Source organism: Trichechus manatus, unplaced genomic scaffold (genome assembly GCF_000243295.1).
Source record: "Trichechus manatus latirostris isolate Lorelei unplaced genomic scaffold, TriManLat1.0 scaffold00287, whole genome shotgun sequence".
NCBI classification, from domain to species: domain Eukaryota; kingdom Metazoa; phylum Chordata; class Mammalia; order Sirenia; family Trichechidae; genus Trichechus; species Trichechus manatus.
In genome coordinates, this window is record NW_004444223.1 from 1409540 (window position 1) to 1430473 (window position 20934).

At 38.4% G+C, this 20934-nt stretch overlaps 1 protein-coding gene across 1 annotated transcript in view; it reads right to left on the reverse strand.

Moving 5' to 3' along the window:
* Nucleotides 1-1859: 1859 nt before the first annotated feature.
* The window catches only part of COL12A1 (collagen type XII alpha 1 chain), a 129647-nt gene continuing 110572 nt past the window's right edge, over nucleotides 1860-20934 (reverse strand). Inside the window, exons 57-66 of the mRNA XM_004390153.1 lie at nucleotides 18420-18473; nucleotides 17993-18046; nucleotides 14012-14065; nucleotides 12574-12645; nucleotides 8976-9011; nucleotides 8802-8868; nucleotides 7278-7466; nucleotides 6261-6329; nucleotides 5082-5252; nucleotides 1860-4081 (exon numbers count right to left, since the gene is read on the reverse strand). Coding sequence (XP_004390210.1) covers nucleotides 4071-4081; nucleotides 5082-5252; nucleotides 6261-6329; nucleotides 7278-7466; nucleotides 8802-8868; nucleotides 8976-9011; nucleotides 12574-12645; nucleotides 14012-14065; nucleotides 17993-18046; nucleotides 18420-18473 — 777 coding nt within the window. The 3' untranslated portion in view covers nucleotides 1860-4070. The remainder of the gene's footprint in view (nucleotides 4082-5081; nucleotides 5253-6260; nucleotides 6330-7277; nucleotides 7467-8801; nucleotides 8869-8975; nucleotides 9012-12573; nucleotides 12646-14011; nucleotides 14066-17992; nucleotides 18047-18419; nucleotides 18474-20934) is intronic.

Consider the following 20934-nt stretch of genomic DNA (forward strand, 5'->3'; position numbering starts at 1 on the left):
AAAATCATGAATAAAATCAAATGAGGAAGACTCTTATATGTATGTCAAATATAGTGCAATGGATGTAATGGATAATAAGTATTTAGGAACAATTACATTGATCTTATTTGAACAAAAAATAAAATGTAATTTGGAGCAACTGCACAGATAGCACAATTCTTCACAGACCCAAAAATGAACACTCACAAATTTGAGAAAATACATATGCAACCTTCTATTAAACTTGCTAAACTGAAAATCTCATTGTACAAAATATTCTATAAAAACTACTCAGAAATTACACTGTAGGTAAATGCTATTTTTAAATTTTGAAACCTCTATGACTAGACTTATTAGAAGCTACAACCGCTTCCCACTGTTATTTCAAATAAAAATAACAGCCCTACCTTTAAATACATATTATACATAGTGAATTTCTTCTAATGCTTCCTAGTTTAAAGAGCTGGAAAAGGTGTTTCATGTTGTTCTGTTTTACCCAAAAAAAACAGCACCTACATGTTTAATTTTGTGGGGTTTTACCAGACTGTATCTGGCCTCTTCTCCCCATAGTTTAATCAGTGTGCATTCAGTCAGGAATTACAAAAATAATCTTAACACGAGATTCAGCAAACATAACTAAGAAGGAAAGGTACTATGAAAATAAAAATTACAACATGTATCTCAGCTAGTTATTAATTTTGTGCTTATTCCCTGGTTAGGAATGCCTTGACCTCTAGTCCCCTCTCCTAGCACAGACTGGAATGTAGTGAGAAAATCAGTCCATTGCCAACATTTAAGAATCAAATCAGCATCTAGTCAGTGAAGGAAGGTGGAATTCCTTTGCACCTCAAATCCATATGGCCCTGGGACCCAGCTGGGCCATGACAGGAGAAACTGAACCCATCTTCAGACTCCCAATACAGAAGTTCTTCATCAATGGGTATCAAAACCCAAATGAAGCAGAAATTTATCGAAATAAGCTCTTTAAACTCTGGGGTTTGAACGCCCCTACCCAAAAAGTAAATGCTCCAAAAAGTGGGGTTCTGGAGTAGGGAAAAGGGTGCCAGAGGAAAGCATTTTGTAACAAAACTGGGTTAAGAACCGTAAGACCTAGAGTCTTAGTCTGGACCTGACATTAATTAGCCGAATCTGTTTCCTCATAGGTAAAACAAAAGAGATGGACTGGGATAATCTCAAAGGTCTCTTCAAGCTTTACAAGTGTACATGTTGGGAATTAAAGGTGAATGCTATGAGTTTAACAATCTGCTTGAAGCCTCCAAAAATTTATACATTCATTTATAGTCTATTCCTTTTGATCTTGGTCTCCAGAAAATATTTAACACAAATGTTTTGCTCTGTGGAAAACTTTCTATCAATATTCCTCCCTCTTGAGTTGATGTTGGTTCTTTCAAACCAACATTTATGTTTCCTTAGCTATTTGGAATGGTTTTATTGCATTTGTAAGCACAAAAGGAAGATTCCACCAAATGTACAAATCTGCTTAAAGGACTTTTCCTTTTTACAATTAAACATGCAGTTGGGTAAAGTATGGTATAGGAAAGCGATTAAATGCATAAGAAATCATGTGGGTTGTTAGAGATTATTTGGTTGTTTGGGGTCTCCTAGGATACCTAGTTGTTTTCCATCAACCCACACATCCTCTACATTCCTAATAAAGCCTTTGGATACTGTTGTGCTTTTTAAGGCTCTCACCACTCTTTATATGACTTCACCATATCATTAAAAATCTAAGGCTATTTAGCATAATTTAATAGTATTAGCAAAATTTTGTAACCGTATCCAAGGATGTGAACTTGTTTGTTGTAACAACCGCCTGAACAGTCCAAAAAGCCCTCCAAAGGAAAAAAAAACATACCATGTCAAATTTTCAGTAGTTTTATTGAAAAATGCCTCTTTTGTTTCAGAAATAAATAATATAAGGCAGTGAAATTCACAATCTGCAGTTAAAATATAAAAGCAGCAATTCTATGTTCATAGTCTTGCAAACGTTTTCCAACTGCTTTTGATAACTAAGAAACATGTTCTGGAAAAAAAGTTCATACTAAATATACAACACAAACATGCAATTCCATCTCTGCAGAATTATCTGCAACTTGGCATAAATGTTAATGTGTCTAAAACAAGGAGGTTTAAGGCAATATGAAACTGTATCCAGTTGATACAATAATTTCAGCTACATGGCTTAAGGTTTGTGGTTGTTAAAAGAGATGTATAAGAGCATCCTATGCCCTAATGTATAACAGAAGATAGAACAGGAAGATAAATAATCGCAATGGAGTTGACTTTTCCCTCTTTGGATTTAGGAAGGGAATTACTCGAATCATTGTGTAACTAAATTGCAAGTAAGTATTGGAGAAGATTAACTGCCCTCTTGAAATATGCAGTAGCTCTGGCTTCCAGCACTACATGCTTAACCTTACAGTTTCACTCAGGCTGCCCTCTGTGCTAACTAAAGGCACAAGGCATGATCTCTCCTCGCAGCTTCTGTGAACAAAGTGTTTTGCAAGCATTTCAAGGGTAAAGGCAAAGATGTCTACAGATGCGTGCTGCAAGCTAGGCTTCCTGCAGAAACAAGGTTCTCTACGGTCAGAAAATGTGCTCTTGGATGAAGCAATACCGGAAAAACCATGACAGAAAAGACGTAACGCTGCTCTCTGATCTGTAAGTGAGAATCCCAACACCTCCCCCCAGCCTTGCTGTGCCGCACGCGCGGTGCTGGGTTCACTGACCCCGGCCGCGGGGCTGGGCGCGCCGCCGGCGCGCGTTGGGAGGCCGCTCCTCATCCGGCTCATCGGCGCCGTAGTCCTCATACTCATCCGCCGTGCGCTCCGGCTCCACTGGCACGATGAAGGGCTCGCGCTCAGGCAGGTAGGCCCCGCCCTCGGGCACGTAGGGCTCTGTCCGATTCAACATTACAGTTATGGCATGACTTGGAAGGCACATACACAGCAAAAGCTAAATCATCACCCGAGGTGATGGCACTCCAGTCTTAATCTCGTACTATAAATAGATAAGTTACAATGTTCTCATTACTTCCATTTGCAGAGAGAATTTGGTGAGGATCAAATAATGAAATGGCATTTTGTTTTAAACCTTCAAAGATCCAGCAGTTCATACAATCATTGCACAAATACCTGGGACGGGTCAGAGACTGGACCAAAGAACTGTAAACGCAGTACCTAGGTAGGATTTTGGCAAATCCCAAGTAACTGTTCATACTTCAGACTCCTCAATTCAGAGAACAACTTGGAAAGATGAGGTGAGGGGAGATTTTATTGGCTCCTAGAAACTGAACTCTGGAGGTGAAAAGCAACTATCACCAGGTAATATACAGTACATGACATTTTCTGTGGCTGTCCCTCACACAGACTGAATTACAGCTGGTGGATGAGGAACACCAGTGACTACGGCAAAACAGGAAATTTTTTAAAGACGTGGTTATAAGACTTTGGTTTGAAAATTTCAATGACAAAACCCAAATGAGAGTACATGTACAAAAAAAATAATAATAAGACACATGCCCTGAATCAGACACATCGCGAACAAGCAAGAGATGAGGAGATTCCATTCGGTGTTATTCCGGCATAGAGCAAGCAGCAGGCTTTGATGCAGAAGCTTATTGTAGAATTGTTAAGTGATTTTAGTGGACGGGATCACATACAAATCATTTACAAGCCATAATTAGTTTATTATTTACATAAGACATTTCTCTTTAACCAGGTTAATTGTTCTTCCCAAAATGGCATAATCTCCACTGGTTAGTAGTTTTATGAGCTGCCTCTTTCACAACTGAGGCATCCCATGGCTGTGTTTGAACTTTTTTTTAATATAGTTTTCTACATTATGACTGAAATGTATCAGGCTTATAAAATGACATCACTGCTTTTATCTCATTCAAGTTAGTAATAGACTCTCCACCCTCCTTTATGATGTCAACCTGGTTCATTAACCATATCTGTGGTGAGATTTCCATACAGACTCATTTCCTAATAAGCACGTGCGCAAACATCTCAGAAACAGGATTTTCATGTATTCAAACTGTAAGCAGCACTGGCGACTTAGAAAATTTGTTAGCCGGAACCTGAAACAGGTCAAAGATGATAGTTTTTAAAAGTTGAATTACTATGCAAAATATATATATATGTATACATCCATCTATGTATGTAATGGTTAAAGTATATTTATATATCCATATATTTCTAGTTATTTGCACACAGCATAAGGCGGAGATAAATTAATTTTATAAAGAATTATAATTTTGTGAATGGGTGGTATGAGAAATACACAGTACGATCCAATGTTACTTTTGGTCATATACAAGTATGTACATAAATATACAGATATATAGATATTCAACCACTCATGCACTATTTGCTAGTAGCAAACCATATCAAACAGCAGTATCATTTTTAAAACTTGCAAGATGCTTGAGGGTGCACTAATGAAAAGGTCACCATTGATTACAGCATGACTTTATTTCCATATATCTCCCCTGTCCCCATATCCCGCAAAATCAGGCGTAAGAGCCTTCTGCCCTCTATAGTTGTCAAACGCTAGAAATTCACTACCCACCCTTTAAAAAAAGCTTCAGTCCCGGAATTTTTAAGTGTCAATTCAGTGGACAGTGTGGGACAGTGAATTCTTTTTGTTATCTACTCCATCTTACCAAATAGTTTACCTATAAATTAGATTCCCAAAACAAATTTTTGATATATATTTTCTTGGCATTCTACAATTGGATTCAACAAATCCCTGTTCCCAACCTTCAGGTTAGGGGAAAAAAATGTGAATTGGTAGTATTCTTTGTACTCTCGAGAGAAATAAGAAGAGGTTTGTGATGTGATTTAGTAAATGTGGAACTATGAGCAGGAAGAGAAAACAATTATTTAAATGCTAACAGTGAAATAATGTTTTATAGTTTGGAAGAGAACACCATTATTACATAATGAAAACACACAGCTGAAAGAGTTAATATCTTCAGTACTCCTTAAATCAATCCTCCTTCAATCCTAGAAAACTTCATTTCCATAAAGGTTCTTTAATTCAGGTGAATTTGGGTTTCTACAATGGCAACAACATACCTGGATAGCCTTGACCATTGTATGGGATGCTGGCACACTGGGATGAATCACAGTATCCAGGAGGACCTGGGGGACCCCGGATACCTGAGTTTCCAGGACGACCAGGGGGGCCAGGTGGACCTCTTGAACCTGTGGACCCTGGTGGACCTGTTCTGGATTCTCCTTGTGGACCTAGTGTGGGTTTAAAACAAATACATTTCCCTTCTTATTAAACACATCTCCTGGGGCAGCCAACAATATTTTAACTGGCACCTCCACTGCCTCAAGACTACTCACAGTATATGGTAAGAAAATATTTATTTAAGAGATCACCAATATGAACCAAAAGTGTGATGGAGTCTTCTTACTAATGACTCATCAAGCATTAATTCCAGCAATTCAATTACTCTAATGATTATTCAAAGAAAACTGATTTAGCAAAAATCAAGACAAATAAAAGACATCAATAAATTTTCTGGTTTACTCCTACTCTTAAGGAGATATAAGTACCTCAAGGAAATGGTTATATTATGCAGCTGTACTAGACTGCAGTGAACACACGAGAGTGCCTATTCCATAGCTCCAAACTATGTGAAGCAATGTTATTTCTGGACCAACTGAACTATGGTTAACATAAATGTCAAGATTTAACCACTGGGGCTGATCTTGGTTGCAAGTACCTGGTGGACCTTATAATGGAAAAAATATTCTTTTCAATCTACTAATCAAAATGCAGAAAACAACACACCTATTATTTCTTGCCAAAACATCAATATCTTCCAATGGAATCTTGTAATGTGTCAGGTCTTTTAGCAAAAACATATTTTCTCAGTCTAATGGCTCCATATTGAAGAACATTAAGAGAAACAGGAAATGTAACTATCCTTAAAGGCTATGAAGCCAAACAAAATAAATAGGATTTTCCTAAAATAGAAAATGGGAACCAACCCTCCACATCACTAAAACTCATGCCTCATATATGAACGTTTTAGTCAGTGCCTCACAGAACACATGAAAACATTTTTTGAACAAAGGGAACATAAAAATAAAGATGTTATGCAAGTTGGACTTCTCTCTAAAATATATACAATGATGGCACAAATGCTCAAATCTAACAGAACAAAGTTGTCAATCTCTTGGAGACTGTGTGCTTGCACAGTATTTATACTCTTTCCTTATTTGATGTACTAGCAAACCTACCTGGGGGGCCAGGTGACCCTCGAGGTCCTGAAGATCCAATACCCCTTTCACCTTTCTCTCCTGGCAAACCTAAGGAAGGACGAAAAAGAACACAGGAGAAAAAATTATCTGGAAACATGTAGTTTTTATCTTAAGTGATAATACTTGATTCAAATAATTCATTTCCTTAGTAAAGCAGAACCTAATTTTTCACAGAAGTTCACTCTTTAAGCCAAATTCTTTTTAGACATTTGGGTGTAATTCCAGATTCATGGCCAAGAAATAAACCGGGCCACAAGTCAGAGAAAAAAAAAATTATTTGAAGGAAACAAACATGTCTTAATATATTTTTTAAAGATTAGTAATTAAGAACAAAAATTTGAATAAGCAATTAAAACTCACTGAAAACCATCTTAAATGTATCTTCTCTTTAGTAACCCTATTAGTACAGCATCCAAACCATTAGATTATAAAAATATATTAAGTTTTTTCTAGAATGTCAACTACCAACCACTTTGACAAAAGTGGTACCCAGAGTCTCAAAACATGTGGAATCAGATAATCCTATTTTTGTTTTCCTTCAATTACACTTATCCACCATGAAATTAAAATCAAACAAACATACAAGAACAATGCCAGGCCCTGAATAAAGGAACCAAAAGAATTTGGACCTAAAACTACAGGGCTACCTAAGTACATTCAGTTGCTGCTCTGCTTTTGCCACTATCAAAGCAGTTAATACATTTGAAGTTCCTGATTTAGTTTTCCAAGATAGTTTTTCCCATTAACAGAAATATCAGAAAATAGCATTCTCTTTACTGAGATCTCCTAAGCAAAGTATCCTGTTTTCTATGATATGGAACACTATGGCTAGCATGTTGCCTGAAGAGGGAGACATTTCATTGACAGACAACTCCTCCGGGGCTGTCCAAATGACTAGGTAAATCAGTTGGCCAACTTCAGTTTTTCCAATTTGACCCAGCTCCTATACTTGCAAACTCCTACCTCCATGCCCATGCAACAGCCAGAAACACCCACCTCTTTCACCAGGAGGTCCTTGCATCCCTGGCGAGCCCGGGAAACCTGGCTGCCCCCCAGGTCCTGGTTCTCCTCTGGCTCCCGCACTGCCTGGGGGGCCTGGGGGACCCGGTGGGCCTGGCTGGTTGCGATTGGAGTGGTAATCATTTGGAATCTGATTCAGCATCTGATTGAATCTGTTCATCTGACCTACAAATAGAAACAAGGCTTTTAAGTAAGAAATCCAGTAAGGGAGGATTGGGAGGGGAAAACTGTTCTAGTGTTTTAAGAGAAACTTCTCTCTCCAGGGAACATTCTATTTAGAACCCTAAACATAAAAATAAGCACTCCCATCTCCCAGTACAAAATGATCCCCGATACAAAATGCTAACCAGTAAGCATTACTGTGAACACAAAAGAGTTGTGGAAGTTTAAGACATGTCTGATATAAAGCCTTGAGGTTTGCCAGTTGATGTCACACAAAAGAAAATCTTTGTAAATTCAGAAATCATACCATTATTGTGTGTACCTAAGGCAATGATAATCAAGCTTTAGTGTAAATTGGAACCACCTGTGGGGTACATTGAAAAATACAGATTACTGGGCCTCAACTCCAAGGGCAATGATTCACTAGGGTTTTGGGAATGTCCCAGGAAACTTCATTTTTAATAAGCACTATAGGGTTGCTATGAGTCAGAATCGACTCGATGGCAGTGGGTTTTTGGGTTTATAGGTGAGTTCTACTGTGGGTGTTCCACATGACTATACTTTGAGAAACGCTGATTAAGACTTAATGAAAGAAGGAGACTTTGTTTTAAGGCCCACACTCAGTCTGCCAAGCACTGAGCTTTATTATTTAATTGGCCTCAAGAATGGGAAGAAAACTAAAGCAACCAAACCTGTTGCCATTGAGTCAATTCCGACTCACAGTGACCCCATGTGTACAGAGTAGAACTGTGCACCATAGGGTTTTTAATGGCTGTGTAATTTCGGAAGTAGACTGCCAGCCCTTTTTGCTGAGGCGCCTTTGGGTGGATTTGAAGCGCCAACCTTTTGGTTAGTAGCAGAGCGCTTAACCATTTCTGCTACCCAGGGACTCCAATGGGAAGAAAGAGTATGTGAAAAATAGGGACACAAGACAAAGGCCCAATGAAAATGATCTTCTATCATCAGATTAATCTTGGTGGGCCTCCTTCCTGAAGATCATAGAATAAAGATTATAATTTAAAGGATCCGGTTTCTTAGTACTTAATAAGTTTTCTGCTTCTAGATATACCCCTGTGGAGCTTTTTAAAAATTCTGCAGTGCAAACTGAAAAGCCCTTTTAAAATATGGTTTTGTGTCAGACTGAATACAAAGATAACAACTATTACTTAATGACTGTCTTTAAAATATCTTTATTTAATCAGATATAAAACTGAAACTGTATGAGTTCACCAAAAATGAAACAGAAACATATATCTTAGAAACTTTATGATTCAAACTATGCATTTCCCTGAAATTAATTTAAAAAATTCATAGGTTAAAAAGAAAAGAGATTTTTACCACTTATCAATTGTTCACAGACTTGTCTCGCAACTGCTCGCATCATGTTCTGGGAAGCAATGTCTCCCTTGTTAATTAAATCAGTGAGAGGCATTAGTATATTGTTTTTACGGTTTCAAACTTCAATGTTTAACACACGAAATAAATGCAATTCAAATTTTAAGAAATACATACCCTATCTCCTTTCTCTCCTTTTAATCCAGCTGGACCCTGAAATAAAGGAAGTTCATACATTAGAAATTGCTGACAAACATGGTCTAAAACAATGCATGAATGAATATGTCCATGAAGGAGAACAAGGTCTGCTTTCTAACGAATTAGCAAGTATGACATATCACATTTATATCCATGTTATTCACATTTTGCTTTTCTGTAAAAAGGAATCTAATCAACCTCTGTGTGTGTGTGTGTGTGTGTGTGTGTGTGTGTGTCTTTGTCTCTTTCTCTGTATGTTTCTCTCTACATCTCTCTTATTTCTCTCTGTCTCTATCCATCCAAATATACTCACACATCCTCCAAAACAGTGCTGAGATGTGAATTTTATGGTCACAAACTTGAAAGTTATGTACCTGGATACTTTTTATGATGTCATTTCACAATATAGTCTTAGAACTTAAATATGAAGATTGCCCTGGTACCATTACACTTTTTTCATGGCTGACTAACTCAGGTGGCTATTTGGAATGTAGAATGTTCGTGAAGTTAATCTTGGTTCATTTCCATTAAGAACCGGTGGATTTTGGCAACTCTCTAGCTAAATAAGTGTCTTCAGCCTCATCCAGTGATTCTTTGTACATTGTGTATAAAAGTGACTGGGTGTTTCCATTATTAAATAACTCAAACCAAATGGTCCCACATCCAAACACAGCCACAGAGTATTTGTCACTGCTGTGTCATAAGCCTTGCATTGGCCATCAGAGGTTTCTGGGAAGAGTTATCTTTATAGTAGAGGAAGGTTCTGTCTTTAGTAATATATTTTAAGGCAGCCAGCTGCTATCAGGGAAGGAACATCCAAACCACTGGCAAATCTGATGTTCAGATAATATCCCAAATCAGCTCACCATCTTCACAGAGACCACTGTAGTCCAAGCCACCCCTTCTGCCTGACTACTCCAGTCTCTTCCTAACTGGTCCCCTTGCTTCCGGTTTTGCACTTTTATAGTTTATTCTCCCCAGAGAAGCCAGAGTGATAGATTTTTAAAAGGAAAAATAGATCATGTCACTCCATTGCTTAGAAATCTCCAATTCCAATCACACTTACAATAAGATCATAATTCTTTATAATGGGCTAGACAGTCCATATAATCAGCTCTGCATACCAATCTGACCTCACCTTTTACTCCTCTCCCCTTCACTCTTTCCACTTTGAGTACAGGGCCTCCTTGCTATCACTTTCACACGCCAAACTCAGTCTGCACTCAGGCTTTTGCTCATGCTGTTCCCGCCGTCTGGAACACCCTTTCCATGGATCTTCAAACACCTTGCTCCCTCACTTCATTCTAATGTCACCTCCTCCAAGAGGCTCCCTGCCTGCTGTATCTAAAATAGCCACCTTCCCACCACCACAATCACTCTCTAACCCTTTGCCCTTTTTTCATTTTTCTTCATATCATTTACTATCACCAGAATCTACATTATTTATTTACTTGCTTTTTGTATATGTCCCCCACTAGAATCTCCATGAGGACAAGGACTTTGTCTTGTTTACTGCTGTGTCTTCAGACCCTAGAACACTGACTGGCACACTGTAGGTACTAAATAAATGTGTGGTCAATAAATGAATAAAATTCTTCCACAAGCTGTACCTGAAAACATCCACCATATAACATCAGGTATTTTAAGTTAGAAGATACCAACTGGTTATAATAGCTAATGTCATATAATAGCTAATGTTTACTGGGTCTCTTCTCTGCTAAGACTCATCTGCTATTTTTGGTTTTAGAAATTAAGATTAGGTAAGATTAAGGAAGGTAGAATAAAATAGGGGAGTCTCTGGGTGGTGCAAACAATTAACGCACTTGGCTGCTAACTGAAAAGTTGGAAGTTCAAGTCCATCCAGAGGCTCCCTGGAAGAAATGCGTGATGGTATACTTCTGAAAAATCAGCCATCGAAAACCCAGTGGAGCACAATTCTACTCTGACACATTGAGTCAAAGTTGACTCAATAGCAACTGGTTAAGATAAAATAGAGAAGAAAAGGAGGGGAAATGTATCCCCTTAGAAAGATGAAGAAGACTAAGAAAACAAAGGAGAAGATGAGGTCCAAATAAAAGTATACCAAATTATAAACACATACAAAAAAACAAAACTAGAGTTTGGGTAGTAGATACTTGTGGAAACACTAATATTTCTGAGTCTGGAGCTTTCTGCAAATTACCAAGTTGTTTTTTTTTTACACTCACTGCTACTTTGGTGTTTTTTTGTTTTTTTTAATTTATTGCCACTCTGAGATTGTTCTAATATGTATGATTTGTAGTAATTATCTTTATTGCCAGTATTTAGAGATTTCAAGTAAAGGCAGCAGAAGTCCCTTTCAGGGTTCTAGCTGCAGCCATCAATTACATCAGTAATTGTTCTTACATAAGACTCCACTGAGGCCATAGTAAAATGAAGTAGAGTTCTGAATGGGTAGAAAAGTTCAATGTGCTTTCAGATGCTCTTGTGAAGTTCCTGCCATGCATGATTCATTGAGAAAGAGAGAATAAAGTCCTGTGATAGTGCACACATAGATTATGCAGTATATCAGGAGTCCTTCCATCTTTATACTACTTGCTTGATTTTATGAAAAAATCAAAGGCAGACTATGTCACATAAAGATTCTACCCTCAGTTTGCCTGACAATAAGATTTTTGTTTAAATTTAAGTTTAAGGAACATGGGCAATGTTTAAGAAAAGTTCTGTGCAGGAAACAGCCCTAATAAATTTGTGTTATTGCTAATAGTTGGATTTAATTATCTTTAAGATGCATTTTTATATTTCGGAATGTTATTCAGACAAAAAAAATGCTTACAAATAAATCTACACTTCATGCATACAAATAAGTAAACAAAACAAAACAAACCCGTTGACATCAAGTCAATTCCGAAAAGCTTGTAAAAAAGAATATGAAGCCTAACTGTTGTTGCAGATGCTTATGGATATTTTGGGAGACTCAGTTTTGGGAATACTAATTGGAAAATACAAGATTTGTACAATACCATCTCAGCTACTGTTTTAATTGAAACATAAGTTAAACTGAATGTAAATTGGGGCAGGGCAGTATATAAAAGTAAAATAACTAATTAAAGTAGATAAATTATTTTAATTCTGAGACTAATGTTTCTAGCATCCTCAATGAAAGAGAAAAGAGCAAATGGCAGTTGCTGGATGGATGCTGCTGTCAAAGGGTTAACATATGCGAAGGAAGAATGGAGGCGCTGTGCACCATCATCATGTATTTTTCTGTCTTAAGCAACATACCACTTTGAAATAAAAAGAATCATTCCACTGACCCAGCTCTGAGTGTTTATACAGTACAGAAATATGTGTCTTGGCTCATTATCCCATTATTCTTTTAAAGAAACCCAATGGCTACAATTTTCATCCCAGAATATTAAAACAACTCAGAGAGAAAAACTTTGGAACTGGTACCAAATTAAATCCATATAGATTTTAGCATTTAGCTCCAAACACACTACAGCAGAGATAACATAAATATGCCAAAGCCTTGCAGTTCTCCCCATTATTTATATCCACAGTGAAATGACTCTAGACATGCAAGCCGTCCTCTTACTGATCTGCCGTGGTCTCCAGGTTTTCCTGGTTTCCCACTTGGTCCTGTGACTCCTGGAGAGCCTGGGCTTCCCTGCAACACACGGCCAAGAAAGGAAATGTTGTGACAAAGGAGAAATCCCATCTACAGTAAACTAACGAAGTGTGGCCATTTTTAAAAGCTTCTAAAAGAAACAGCACATGATTGCACACTAAGGAAGAGTAAAACTGTATTTAAAGAGAACATTTTAAAAAATGTTGAAAATTCTATATGTACTGCACAGTTTATAAGATATAATTTGAAGCCAACTGAGAAAAAAATACATACATATAATCTGTTTCTTCATTCACAGTAAGTCACAGACTGTGACTCCAGCAAATTGATTATACAGTGAATTTGCAGAAATCAGTTCCTACTTCTTATATTATTTCTATTACAAAGCCAGGGAATCCATCAAGAGACAGATTTGAGAACTTTGGCTGGGGAAGAAATTAAGAAGGTGGCTGGTGAGGGCATCTTCCCTTGACTGCTGGAAATCACACTCTCAGCCTAGCAATTCACTCTTTCCTTGGGTGCATTCTCTACATATCCAATATTCTGTACCACGTCAGCATCCCTCACTCCATCAAAACTATTAGGAATTTCTCCTTGTTGATTTTAACATAGCTCCAAGAATATTTTAGCCATATTTTCAGTAGAATATTTACAACATCGCCAACACAGCATGTTCTAAAGCCTGAATCTCCTTAAAATAAAGTCATCAGATTTTGTAAAATTATTAATCCCTTACTGCATTAATTATACAGATTTTTAAGCTCTGTAATAAATACTTAAAATGGAAGTATGCAAAGCATTTAAAAAGGAACTTACCTGAGAACATATGTGTTAAATATAAATAATAAAATTATTGTAATACATGCTCTCGAGTCTTCATACCCTGACATAGAGCCATGGAGAGCATCTGTCACCTCAAACAATTTAATTGCCATCTCACCTGGATGCAGGTGTACATATGCAGTTTTCAAAATCAGTGGTTTCAGTAAAACTTATTTCTTCAGAACAACTGATGGTTGCTCCCTAACAAATGTCCTTAAAATCAAAAAATCATAGGCCACAGATTCTTAAATTTCTAAAGCAGAAAGGAAGCACTGAGTTCATAAAACCCAACTCCTCACTGTGGGGATAAAGAAACTGAAGCACTAACCAGTGAGTGTCCACGTTAGTTAGAGATACCTTTCTATTTTCAAATATAGTTAGGTTAAAGAGAAAGACTCCATATTTTAATACATCTGTTTTTTTCCTAACACATTTACTGAGCTTTGATTTGAGGGGAGAGAGGGAAGCCCCCTCCATTGATGTGTCCATGGCATGGGTGGAATGGACCGCAAAGGCAAGGTTACCTGGCTCTATAGCAAAATTGGGGGGAGGAGGCCAAAAATGCAATCTACTCAGTTCTTACCGGTGGCCCAGGTGGGCCCCTGGGTCCCATTGCACCATCTTTTCCAGTGAAGCCCTATTGGAAAAATAGAATTAATTAAAGATTAGTGAAATAATTAGCAAGTGAAAAGAAAAGATGCTAATCAGACTGCTAAGGGTGAAGAGAAAAATTTAGCCCCATTTGCTGTTTGGCAGGTCACCTTTTCAATATGAAGACAAATATACAAAAACATGCTCTCCAATTTAACTTATGCCTTTTATTGAATAATTGATTTCTATATTCAATCATTTATATAGCTAAAAATAAAAACATTTAAGAGTTCGAACTAATCTACTTCTCCAAAGAAGACAGAATACTTCGGTGAAGATACTTTTGTTAAGTGTAAGGAAGGCAAAAGGAAGACTTGCCCTTTCTACTGAAAAGTCAGTGTCGCCAAGCTCACCCAGGAAAGGTGGGATGGAAGTGGGATCAAAGTAACGTTGCTGAGAAAAGCACATAATATCAAAAAAGATGAAGGAGAGGCTAACCACCAGATTAGATAACTCCCTTCCTCACGTCCTAAGCAACTGCTAGGTAGGGCAGGACTATTTATGTCTCTAAAAATCAAAACCCAGTTGCCCTCCAGTCAATTCTGACTCGTGGCAGCCCCACGTGAATAGAACTGATCTCCATAGGGTTTTTCTTGGCTGTAATCTTTACAGAAGCAGATCTCCAGGTCTTTCTTCCTTGGCACCTCAGGGTGGGTTCCAACCACCAACCTTCCAATTAGTAGCCAAGTACTTAACTATTTGCACTACTTAAGTACTCCTATTTATGTCTCTACTCCTGGCAGATTTCTTCCAAAATGAAAAAAGAGGCGAAGCTGTCTTAACAGCCCTCTGCTCAAAAGAGAGGAAATCCATGATCCTCATAATAAATAGTTAATTTTTTATTGGCCCAGCTCTCCTTGTGTCATGTGGAATGCCAAAACTGCATCAGTGTTGGGTTGACTGGGAAGCACAGATCAGCTCCAGGAGCAGAGCATTTCTCCACGTGGTCTCCCTTTTTGGCTCTTGCACCCTGCATTTTTTTTCTTTCCATACTCTGCCAAATGACCTGTGTCTGGAATAAGTCATCCTGCTACTCAACAGCAGATCTTCATGAAATCCAGCTGAGGATTTCTGACTCAGGGTATTTTTTATGGTTGTTGCATTCCTCTGTCAAAGGAGATTTTTGTCTCATTTTCTGCAGAGAATAAGAGTGATAATTTCATCCGTATTCTTGAGTTTTAACAAAAATCAGGATCATTTAGATCACTGCCTATATTAGACAGCCATGCTTCTCACTAGCCTGCTGATTTTGCAGTGGAAGAAGCTTAAGTTGTTTCTTTAAAATTGTCTTAGAAAATATTCAAAAAAAAATTCAGGAACTTATAGGGATAAGGATTTCAGACTGTTTTCTGAAAGATCTAGGCCTGCTAAACAAAAAACAGACCTCAAGGTCATCTGATGTAACACTGACATTGCTTCTGCAAGCTACTTAAACAGCAAAATGCTCTGGTAGTATTGCTTAGATAGCTTGAATGACATTTCTTCCATCTAAATTTCTCCGACTGCTATATAGGACACTTTAAAACTTTTTAACATAAGTGTCATATTTCTGAATAATCACCCTGTAGCCATCCTAAAAACTTCCTGATCATTTTCTTTTATAAGAAACAGCTAAGTTGGGATGAGGGGGATTTTATTCTGATGTCCTCAGAAGGGCTACCCAATGGAGCCATCCATAGAACCTTGTGCTATAATTTTATTCTATTCTTCATGTTCAAAGTTGCAGTAGTGATTGCTGCTTCCACCCACATGCGGGTGGCTAAGAAGACCTGTGGTCATTTTCACACTAAGTACCTACATATGTGGTTCTTTTGTTACTTTCTAACAGTCTGCAAAGCTATGCCTCATGTTTTTGAAAATCACCTGTGCAGAAGACAATCGATGCTTCCTCTTCCCACCAATTCCATCATGGTAACAAGTCTTCCTTCCTCACCATGATCCTTGGGCTTGCTGTTCTGTGCTTTATTCTCTTCCAGAGTTCAAGCTCAAGTTTGTTTCTTTTTTTTTTTTTTCCCCCAGCTTAAATCCCTGTACCCAGTCTCTCTAAATTTCCAAAATTGTTTATGTTCTATCATCTTTGCAAACTATTTTCAGCATTAGTGGTATGTAAACTAAGTGTGCTGGGCCACGAAGGAAAAATTAGGAGGGGAAGAGGGGAATTCTTTCCTGAAAACTTTCCTTGCCCCCATCCCAGGAGACCTGGGTGATTTCACTGCAAAGTTAGGTTCACAGATTAGAATCTGAGAGTGGAAAACACGGCCCTTCCCACTCTCTCATTTTTCAGAGAAGCAGCAATGGTGAGGATGGCTGCCTGCCCATCAGTTCAGAAAGAGTATGTTGATGAGAAGCACACTCATAACCCAGCAGTGTCTGCAAAGCCCCACTGGATGGATGCAATGGGCACAAGACTTCAGTAGAAGCAGCAGCAAATGAGTCAGCCCATCACCATGTCTTGATTGGCATGTTTTGGTTTTCTTTGAAAAGACTGACTTGCCACACTTCCAATATCACTGTTGACCTTTGTTGTGAAACAAGAGTTCAAAAAAATTAAAGTGCCAGTCTCAAAGAATCACGCGAATGAATATATATATAATTGTTGTTAGGTGTCATCGAGTTAGTTCTGACTCATAGTGAACCCACACATAACAGAACGAAACACTGCCTGGTCCTGCACCATCCTCAGCAATCATTGCTATGTTTGAGCCCATTGAGCCCTGTCCACCATGGGTGACTCTGCTGGTATTTGAAATACTGGTGGCATAGCTTCCAGTATCACAGCAACATGCAAGCTACCACAGTATGACAAACTGACAGATGAGTGGTGGAATATATATACATAACTCTGACGCACATGGGGTCACCATGAATTGGGATCAACTTGACAGCAGCTAACAACTATATATATACATAATTACCACCTCCATGTTTCAGACTCCCAGAATACGGTTTTCTCTTTAAACTCTCTCTCTCCCAAACTCAAAAGCAGGCATGGAAGCAAATAAAATTCACTGGCATACATCCACCATTTTGTAGTATCTGGGAAAATCTTTGTTCTATCTGAATGGCTTGCCTCTTCTGCATAGTGGTAACTAAGGTTAACAGATCAATGTGTTTACTGTTAGGTGTCACAACTCTGGCCCTCTAGGATGCTACTGCTTGTCATATGTTTTATCTTGATTGTTCAGTCAGGATACAAACTACTTGCAGACAGTTGTCCAAACAGTAAGACGCTGAGAAGTCATTAGTTTCTTGTTTCAAGTAACTCTAAAATCTCTGGGTTCTTCTCATTAAAGCATTCATGGTCTCCTACTGAACCAGATGTTTCCATATCATTGATGAACAGGGCACAGAGGCCACATTCCCTGAGCTTTTCATTTACTTGTCCCAGGAAATATGGAGTCTCCTGTACTGTTTTCATCCTAAGTCAAAAGCAAACCTGAAAGCTCCCACAAGTGATCAAAGCCAGGGCCTAGAAGTGGTATCTGAGTTCTAAGGTGTAGAGAAGATGTCCTGGCTTCATAGCAAAACCATGGAACTCAAGGTGCTCTCAGTTATGTAAAAGGTGATCGTGAAAAAGATTTTAATTTTAGGACTGAAAGCAGTTTGCTAGCATTTTTTAATCTCTTTCTAATCATCTAAATTCCTTTTCCGGCCTTCTTTTTCTAAATTTGATAAAATAAAAAATTTTACCAAAATTAAAATTTGAGAACTCCCGTAAAGCCCCACCATTTTGTTTTGCAGACCTTGAGATTGGTCTGATGTTGGATAGTTGACTGACACTAGCTTTTCAGTCTTCTGCAAGACATGTAAACTTTGCATTGCAACCATGCAAATTGAATTATGGTGGATTTTTAATTAGTAGGCAACAACATGATATTTCCAACACCGTTATAGCCTGCCCAAGAAAACTCACTCTGTCTCCTGAAAGTCCCATTGGTCCTGGTGGGCCAGGTAAGCCTGGGGTTCCCTATACAAAAGTAAACGAACAAGTGAAACACTGAAAGTTCTCCCAAAGGAAATATCATATAATATGCTTTCTGTGAAAAGGATACTTTTTATTCTCCAAAATGTTTAAAAAAAAAAAAAGGTGGGGGGGGGGGCTCTAAAAGAAACAGGAAACCAGAGGCAAGCACATGCCAGGCATACAGTAGATGCTCAGTCTAGAGCAGATACCTGAATTGAGCGCACGAACTTGAAGACTAAGACCAGGGTATGAAAAGCAAATAACATAGAGCACATATCAGGCTTCTGCTTTGCTGATTGACTTTGGTTCACCTTTTGAGGCAATGTTTTAAATACACTTGACAAGTGAAAAAAAGGCAAGTTTAAGAGTAACTCACTGTTCGGCCTGGAAGCCCTGGCTCTCCAGCATCACCTTTCATTCCTTGGCGACCCTAGAACAAGCAACAGGGAAACAAACACTGCTCAGGCATTTTTACGGAGATTAAGTGAAAAAGGAAGACATGAGTCATTTATGACATCTCCATCACTTCATAAATCCAAGGATGAGAACATAAGGGTATTTTAGAAGGGAGATGAATGAGTATAAACCATTTTTTTTGGATGGATGCTCACTTTTTAAACTACAAATGCTATATTGCAGTTTTCACTTAATGTTATGGGATAATTTTATATAGCTATGACATAGCTACCTTTGAAAGAACATAATTTAACATAGGGATTTTCATAGAAATAAAATTTCAAAGCTTTTTTTTTCTTTATAGCATGAATTCAGTACTGGACATCAATAGAAGGATATTCAATGAAATATTGCAAGAAAATAACACAATTTTGGTCTCTTATAACTACATACTTGATGATACTATTACAAAAGCAAAGCTGAATTAGGTTAAAACTGATAAATTTAGTAGTTGTGGTAGTGAGAAAAGGTAAAAGCCCCTAAAACTACCTTTTGGATAGAAGAACTTAAAAGTAGATGTATTCAAACCTTATAAGCAAGAAAGCCCTGTTCCTACACATCTCATTACTACCTATATCTGATATCAATTATTTTCCTTTCCTCTAAATGCCAAAACAATTTATCTGTCCTCTACTATGTCACCTCAAAATGGAATTTAGACTTAAATTTAAGAACTGTGCATTTATCGTGTCCTTATTCATACACGGAAACCCTGGTGGCATAGTAGTTAAGCACTACAGCTGCTAACCAAAAGGTCAGCAGTTTGAATCCACCAAGCACTCCTTGGAAACTGTATGGGGCAGTTCTACTCTGTCCTATAGGGCTGCTATGAGTGAGAACTGACTCGACAGCAACAGGTTGTGTTTGGTTTTTGGTTATTCATCTACTGAATTTGTTTTATATTAAGGTATTGAAAAAAAGTAGTCAAATAAAATATGAGTCTTAAAATAGAAAATACTTTTTATAACTTCAGATTCAAATTTGGAACAAAAAGACATTTCATAACAATATATTTTAAAAAGAAGTAAGGACTTAGGTAAACTAATACAAGCTTGCCTTGAGGTCATAAATATTACAAAAGGACTCCAGGGCTGCCACAGATTGAAAGCAGTTTCAAAGCTTTCAGGATGTTGACAAATACATGGGTTACTTTTTTTAAAAAAAAAAAGGTCAGACTTCCGGGCAACATGACGCTATAGTCAGAAGCAAAATGCCATCCCTCCGCAGCAAAGATCAGAAAAACTAAGTCAGACAGAGTCACATGTCAATCCTGAAACCCTAAGCATCAAATGAAGAGATAAAGAACTCAGCCAAGCACTGAATGGAATAAGAAACTGACTAAGACCAGAGAGCAAGGGGAGATAACATTCAGAAGCCCCCTATCAGCTACCACAGCATGGATCCACCACCTTGGACTCCTAGCAGAGATCAGCAAACCGGGTAACAGAAAGCAGCTTCACGGAGCTTCCAGCAGGAGACAGAACAACCAGTAACCAGCAATATAGGCTTTCCCACCCCCCACCCTTCTTCACCCCCACTTAGCCTCCTCTGCTTCCTGCAGCCACAGTCTCTTGGCTGGGAAGTACCAGCTTCACCTCGGTGGTGCTTGGATTCCACCCGACCACACTGGCCGGCTCCCTGAGTGCCTTTTGTTGTCTGCTGGTATTGCTTTTTTCCGCTTCTTTAGGTTTCTTCCTTACCTCTCACCGCCTCCCCCTCCTTTCTCTCAAATACCTGGCTCCATGCGCCATCTTTGCTTCTTCCTGAAAGGCTGTGAAACACCATTCAACTGTGAGTCTGCTTCCCGGCCCACGCCACCACGCTGGTGGGACCCCTGGGGCTTTTTCGTTTGTTTGTTTGTTTACTCTGATTTGTTCTGTTTTGATTTGTTTGTATTCTTTTTCTTTTCTCGGATTAGGGGCCCCTTCTGGCTGGGCAGTGCCACGCAGCTTGGAAGCTACTCCCTTACTCTGCGCAGACGCACAGGGACATCCCTGGGGGCATTTCTTTTTTCTTGGTTTTGTTTTTTTGTTGTTGTTTTTTGTTTCTCTTTTGTTTCTTTGTTTAGTTTTCTTCTCTTATTCCCTTTTTGTCTTTCTTCATTTCCAGTTTCTCGATGTATTCATTTTTTTCTTTTACCCATTTCCTTTTTTTTTCATTTTTGTTTTTCCCCATTTCTCAGTCTTTCATCTCTCCAGTCCAATAGCAAGCTCCCTTAGCACTCTTTTTTGTTTGTGTGTATGTTATTGGTTCCTGTTCCTCTCTCCTCTCTCTCATCTTTCCTATACCCATCTTAGGTCCACACATCACAGTCTACCCCCTCCTTCCTGCCTACCTGCACCATACACTGAACATCACACTCCCAAGCAGCACAGGCTCAGCCTACTGGAACCTGCCCTGCACTGATTCCCGGTCTGCACTGTCAGCCCTGGTAC